The following is a 7,282-nucleotide window of genomic DNA, read 5'->3' as shown; positions in this document are numbered from 1 at the left end:
CAAGGACCGCTGCACCAGGGGAGAGTAGGAGGAGGAGCAGCCGTAGGAGGGAGTCATCGCCTGCCGCCCCGTCACGTGAGGAGGAGGAGGAGGAGCAGGTGCCCTAGGAGGACGCCGAGGAGGCGTAGGAGGACGCATAGGAGGACGACGAGGAGGCGCAGGAGGATGCGCAGGAGGACGACAAGGACGAGGCGATAGCGGGGGGGGTTCCGCTTCCTCTACTTCATCGAGCGTCTACTTGCGAGGTCCTGCGAGCCTCCCTCAGTGGCTGATACCTCGTGAGAGACGCCCGCTGATTCGACCTGAGGGGGAAAATAAGTAACTTTAGATGTTATCACTACTACTTATATGATATGTTGAAAATCAAAATAGAAATTAATAATTTTTCTTAATCACTTGGGTAGGAACTGGACGATTGTGGCGAGTGGAGGTGGTCACACACGCCAAGTCAATGGCATCCTCGGTCTTCTGTGCAAGGAGCACTTCCCTGGCCTGGTTGAGTACGTCGGAGTGACGGGGCCGGCCTACTCGTTTGACCACTACGCCGCCGCCCCCGATGCTGCAGATCGGGCCCGTAGGGTATTCAACAACAAGGCAGAGCGGGGTGAAGCAAGAGCTGTGGGCAAGTCTTCCTCGCACTACATTGCTTAATACATTCTTGAAATAATGAATGGATACATCGTGTTTGTATGCAGGATTTCTTTAGATGCCAAGACGGACATGAGGCCAGGGCGGATGCGGTGGCTACTAAATACTGCAAAAAAACTCGTCGTGGACATGCATTACGAGACGCGCATCTAGACCGTCGTAACTTACCACAGGACCGTCCTTAGAACGAAGGTCACCAAAAGGGACGCAAGATCCATGACGTTAACTCAGGACCAGTACCTACAGGTAAATACAGAACATTAATACTGATTCCTTTTGAGATTAAGTAAGCTTAATTTCATCTTCTAATATGTCATGTACTTGATGGCCTGTAGATGATTCCTTATTGGTGCGCCGCGCATCCCCAGTGCTGGGAACAGATGGTGGATAGGTGGTGTTCACACGAGTGGGAGGAGACGCACAACTTGTGCCGGGAGCTGTGTTTGATGATGCCAGGTGTAGCACACCATCAAGGCAGTCGTAGCCTTAGCGGATACGCAGAAACATGGGTACGCAAATTCATTTATTTATTCTAACGCTCAATTCTGCATGATTTCTAATCATCTTGCATTTTTTCTCGCAGTCGGCGTCACATGGTGGCCAGCCTTGCTCCATCTTCAAGGCATTTGCTATGGCCCACAAGGGCAAGGCGACGTCCGATGTCGACTACAACCCGGAGGACGGGCCTGAGGCGTACAACAATGTGACCGTCCACAACCGCCTTAGTGAGTACACATCAATGGCAAGGGAGGTCCATGGGTCAGAGTACGATCCGAGCACTGAGGACCTTGACGGAGAAGTCGTCATGAGGGTGGGAGGAGGCTAGAAGCATGGGCGGTACTGGATTGGTGACGGCGCAATCGACTCGGCCGCTACTCCCAGTCTCTCCTAGATTTGAGCAAGCAGCACGAGTAGGAGCCCGGCCATACGACCTCGGCAGGACACTTCACACCACCGGGTGGAGGCACTCGAGGTTATTCCTGGTTTATTCGTCGTTCATTGGTTTTTTTCATACCTTTCCTTTGCATTATTGTAACATTGGGGTGAATATATTGTAGGCCCAGCTGGAACAAGAGAGGAGGATATGGGAGCAGATGCAGGCGAAGATGGAGAGGGTGGAGGCCGAGCGGGAGGCCGAGCAGCGGAGGATGGTGGAGATTCTTCAGTACATGCAAAGTCTTGGCGCCGCTACGGGTGTAGCTCTGCCACCTTCGCTATTCGCTCCACCTCCACCTCCACCTCCTCACTATTCTACTCCTGTGAGTATAAATATTTTAGTTTGTATGTCCATGCTTACGGTCAAACCTAGTGGAGTATGAAAGTTTTATTCATGTATGGTATATATTTATCTTGTCTCACACATGCAATCTCTTCTCCTTTGTGCAGAATCAATTGGTGGCATCGAACGATCCTCATGCTTTAGCGAATCCTTCACCAAATCAGTGATGATACTTGTGGTTGTTAATGATACTTCTATTTACAATTGTGGTTGAAGATGATGGAGCACTTGGATTACTTGTGAACTTATTTGTGATATATTGTGAGACATGAGACGTTTGTGATATATATGTGACGTTTGTGATATATATGTGGTGTTGATGATATATATGTGTTGTTGATGATATATATGTGATATTGGTGATGTTTGTTATATATATCTTCTGTTTGTTTGGATGGGATGTAAAAAACAAATAAAAAGGCTGTTTTCAGTCACTTTGCCAAGTGCAATGGCCATGACACTCGGCAAAGTGACTACCTAGGAACTATCTGGGAACATGCTTTGCCGAGTGCAAAGACCGTTGCACTCGGCAAACATCAGAGATTTTCCGAGTGCCACGGGACAGGCACTCGGCAAACATTACATACTTTGCCGAGTGTCTTGCCGGCGGCACTCGGCAAAGTGACCACCTTTGCTGAGTGTCTAAGTCAACGACACTCGGCAAAGCGAGGACCTTTGCCGAGTGCTTGACCTTGGCACTCGACAAAGCCGCCGTCACGGCCACTTTTCTTTGTCGAGTGTCGGATTGGCACTCGGCAAAGCCTTTACCGAGTGCCTGATAAAGTGCACTCGACAAAGAGGTCTTTACCGATAAACTGTTTACCGAGCGCCCTTTGCCGAGTGTAACACTCGGCAAAGGATTTGTCGAGTGTATATCGGCCTTTGCCGAGTGCCTGAGGCACTCGACAAAGAAGCTGTCTCCGGTAGTGGTGGCCTCGTTCTCTCACGAAGACGCCTGGGAGATCTTTGTAAGGACCAGAATGTAATTTTTATTTTATTCGGAGGTGCTTTTGTGAGGATGTATGTGTAATATTTTATATGAATCAATAAAATGCAACCCGGTTTTCTCAAAAAAGAAAAAGAAAAATAACAGGTGCGCTTTTTTCCCTAAGCAAGAGCACAAATGGGTGGCGCTCGTTGCAATGCTGCAAACGATTTATTTCTCCGATCATCAACTCTAACTAGTTTGAGCAAAGATTGCATCCTTCTTTGTAGACTCTCTGTCTTGGATCTCTTCTCTCTCCTACCAATGGTCCTCCCTCCTTTGCGACCTCCTCCCCCCAAAGTGTGTAGGCGGGCATTGCTTGGATCCCAGATAGACTCATAGGTGATGCAACTTACGACTATCGTCTGTTGGCTTTAACTCAGTGGTTGTTGTCTGTCAGATTCAACTCAATGCCTTACAATTGCTTGTGGAATGAAGATCTTTGACGCTTGTCATTTGTTGGTGGCACTGATCAATGTCGCAGTGCTCGTATTTTGCTTTGTGTACTAAGATGAGTGCCGAACTATATGGTTTGTTGGAGTTGGTGTTTGTTGGTTTTTGTAATCCTCATCTCTCCCTCTATGCTATGTACCTCTCTGACAAAGGGTCACTTTTGTAACCGGTGCTTTACACCCTCCATTCTCAACCTTGTCGGTATGTGTGGAAAATTATTCATGTGAGACTATCGTCACCCCTGGTGACCTCTCAAAAAAAAATTAGGGGGAAATCCCTGTTTCTTAAAAAAAGGAGAGATGCTTAATTGCAAACCTTGAGGAACAAAAAAAACAAAGGTCTTCAAAATTAAAGACCCCAAAAAAAGAGTAAAAAATGAAGGTATAAAAAGCAGCAGTCCCAAATCCCAAAAAACGGTGCAAGCCCAGGCCCAAATAAAAGCTTTACCCACAACAAGGCTGAGCAGAGCATAAAAGGCCAATACAGTCCTAACATTAGAAGGGCCCAGACCGAACAGGTGGGCTTTCCTCCCAAACACAAAATGGCTTGCCGCTCGTTGCACTGCAAGCCTGCAAACAGTTTATTTCTCCGATCATCAACTCTGACTAGCTCGTGCAAAGATTTTGCATCCTTCAGCGCAGATCATAAAAGCACGCCGATTTCTTCCAATTTCAAGTTACAGTCTGTCAGATTTGTCCGTGGCCATCAGATATTTTTACATCTTCGGATGACGTTGACGTGGCGATGGTATCCACGTTCTCGAGCCAGATGACTACCTCCTGTATCGCCGGCCGGCTAAAGGGCGCGGCGTCGACGCAGAGGCATGCGAGGTCGAGCACGTACAGCATCTGCACTTCGTCGTCGCCGCCGCCCCTGATCCGGTGGTCCAGAACCTCCGCGTGCCTCCCCTCCGACCGCATCCGCGCCACCCACCCGACCAACTCCCACTGCTGCCGCTGCGTCGGCACCACCTCCACGGGGCGCCTGCCCGTGAGCAGCTCCAGCAGCACGACGCCGAAGCTGTAGACGTCCCCGCGGTGCGTGGCCACCCACTCCTGCCCGTACTCCGGCGGGATGTACCCCGGCGTGCCCACCAGCTCCGTCGTCACGTGGGTGTGGTCGGGCAGGATGAGCCTGGCGAGGCCGAAGTCCGCCACCCGGGCCTCGCCGAACTCGTCCAGGAGGATGTTGCTGGACTTGATGTCCCGGTGCACGATCCGCGGCGTGCAGTGCTCGTGGATGTGGAGCACGCCGCGGCTCGCGCCCCGCGCGATCCGGAGCCGGTCCCGCCACCGCAGCGCCTCCGCGCCGCCGGGACGGTCGTGGAGCCAGTCGTGCAGGCTGCCGTTCGCCATGTACGGGTACAGCAGCAGCCGCAGCCGGCCGCGGACGCAGAAGCCCTTGAGCGGGACCAGGTTCTCGTGCCGCACCGACGCCGACGACAGCGTATCCACCTCCGCGCGGAACTCTCGCTCCATCAGGCACATGTCGCCGTTGAGCTTCTTCACGGCGAGGCGCGTGCCGTCCTCCAGCTCCGCGAGGTACACCAACCCGTACCCGCCCGACCCGATGATGCTCGCCGGGCCGAAGTTGTTGGTCGCCTTGAGGATGTCCGAGAACGTGACGTTCTTCAACGCGTCGCCGCCGGCCTCCGACATGATCAGGACCGTGTCCTTGGAGTCGTCGCCGTATAAATCCGTCGTGGAGTCGAACATGGACGCCTCCGCGAACTTGCCGTCGCCGCTGACTGACACCTTCGATTTCGCCCTCCTGATGGCGATCACCATACATCCGGCCAAGACGACGATTACGATCACTCCGGAGCAAACTCCAAGAACGATGGCCACGAGGATCCTTTTGCTGACTAGCTTGGACGAAGCAGACTCGCCTCCGGCATGGGGCTTCGTACACGGGACGGCGATCACCTTGCCGCAGAGCTTCGGGTTCTCGCGAAAGAACACCGACGGGAACGCGTCAAACTGGCCGCCCGTCGGGATCGGCCCCTCGAGGTCGTTGTACGCGACGCTGAAGACGGCGAGGAAGTTGAGCCGGTTGAGCGCCGCCGGGATAGGCCCCGTCAGACGGTTCCGGCGCAGGATTAGGAACTGCAGCTTGGTAAGGTTGCAGAGCTCCGGCGGGATTCCGCCGGAGAGGTTGTTGCTACCGACGTCAAGCACCTGGAGCGTCACCAGCCGCTCGATATCGGGCGGTATCGTGCCGTTGAGGTAGTTGTTGCTGAAGTTGAGCGTCGTGGCGATGCCGGACATCTGGTAGTACCCGCGGCCCGGGCTGTTCGGCGCTCCGTTGTTGGGCGGCGTCAGGGTGAAGGAGAGTGGCATGGGGCCTGTATCTAAGTTTTCCCTGGCCTGCTCCGACGTCAGAAGCGGCAGCTCCGCCAGCGACGGCGGAATACCGCCGGAGAGCTGGTTGCTGGACAGGTCCAGGTAGTAGAGCTTCTTCATGCTGCCGATCCAGCGCGGGATCGGGCCGGTGAGGCGGTTGTCAGCGAGGTCCAAGATATTGAGGTCCTTCAGCTTCGACAGCCACGTTGGTATCTGGCCAGTGAGCTTGCAGTTCTCCATCACCAGCAGCCGGAGACCCCTGACATGGTCGCCGACCCAGCCGGCGTCCGGCAGGACCTCGCCGTAGAAGTTGTACGACGCGAGCAGCGCGGTGAGGTTCTCGCACCCCTGGAGGTTCCAGAACATGCCGCTGATGTTGGTGAACGAGTTTGTAGTCAACGACAGGAACTGGAGCCGGCGCAGGTTGCCGATCTCCGGCGCCACCTGCCCACCGATCTGGTTGGTCGCCACGCGCAGCGCCTTCAGCCACGCGGAGGAGTAGATGCTCTGCGGCATCTTGCCGGTGAAGTTGTTGGAGGCCACGTCGAAGATGGTCAGGTTGCCGAGGCCGGAGAAGTCAACGGCGTCGAGGTCCCCGACAAAGCTGTTGGCCCGGAGGTCGAGGCACCGGAGCCCTGTCCAGTTGCTGAGCGCCGGCGGGAGCGTGCCAGTTAGGTTGTTGTGCGCGAGCCGGAGCACCTCCAGCTTGGGCAGCTGGCTGATGGACTCGGGCAGCTCTCCGGTGAAGGCATTGTAGCTGAGGTCGAGAGAGACGAGGTTGCTCAGCTTGGCGATGCGCCAGGGATCGAGCCTCCCCTGTATCTTGTTCGACGGAATCAGCAGCTGCTGCAGCGGCTTCACGTCGAAGATGTCGTCGGGGAGCTCGCCGGTGAGGTTGTTCCGGCCGACACTGAGAACGCGCAGCCGCGAGCAGTTTCCGAACCCGGCGGGGATGCCTCCGCCGAGCTGGTTCATGGCGAGGTCAAGCACGGCGAGGTCCGGGCTGCTCGGGCAGAACGACGGGATGACGCCCTGGAAGCTGTTGTTGCTGGCGTTGAGCGACACGAGGCTCGGCGTGTGGGCCCAGATCGCGGACGGGAACTGCCCTTCCAAGTAGTTGCTCGACACGTCGAGCGCCTGCAGCTGTAGCGCGCCACCGGCGCCCACGGCCGGAGGCAGGTCCGGCAGCGAGTCGGACAGGCGGTTGTAGCTGACGTCGACGACGGCGGCATTGGGCAGCGAGAGCAGCGCCGCCGGGAACGCGCCGCCGATACTGTTGCCGGAGAGGTTCAGGTGCGTGAGAGCGGTGAGGTTGGCGACCGCCGGCGAGATGATGCCGCCGAGCCCGCGGCGCGGCAGCCAGACGCGCGTGACCGCGCCGTCGACGCCGCAGCCCACGCCGTCCCACGTGCAGCAGTCGGGCGACCCGCCGCGCCACGACGCGTTCAGGGCGTCGCCGGGCCGCGGCGAGAGGTCGGCGAGCAAGGACAGCAGGGCCTCCCTCTCCTCCCCCGTGCACGCTGCGCCGGCGCGGCCGCAGAGACGACACAGCAGCACCAGGATTAGTAGCAGCGT

General features: G+C 55.9%; 1 protein-coding gene across 1 annotated transcript; it reads right to left on the bottom strand.

The window, feature by feature from the left end:
• Nucleotides 1-3,963: 3,963 nt before the first annotated feature.
• Nucleotides 3,964-6,787, bottom strand: LOC136522272 (tyrosine-sulfated glycopeptide receptor 1-like). The gene has a single exon (XM_066516103.1). It carries the CDS (start codon nt 6,680-6,682, stop codon nt 4,052-4,054), a length of 2,631 nt encoding a protein of 876 aa, XP_066372200.1. The 5' UTR covers nt 6,683-6,787; the 3' UTR covers nt 3,964-4,051.
• Nucleotides 6,788-7,282: the final 495 nt, after the last annotated feature.

This window comes from Miscanthus floridulus, chromosome 18 (genome assembly GCF_019320115.1).
Source record: "Miscanthus floridulus cultivar M001 chromosome 18, ASM1932011v1, whole genome shotgun sequence".
NCBI lineage: Eukaryota > Viridiplantae > Streptophyta > Magnoliopsida > Poales > Poaceae > Miscanthus > Miscanthus floridulus.
The sequence above is the reverse complement of the archived record's forward strand: the minus strand, read 5'-3'. Positions and strand labels throughout refer to the sequence as shown.

Bases quoted from the DNA above. Each gene is read 5' to 3' on its own strand.
- LOC136522272 (XM_066516103.1), bottom strand. From the start codon at position 6,682: ATGAACCAGCTCGGCGGAGGCATCCCCGCCGGGTTCGGAAACTGCTCG.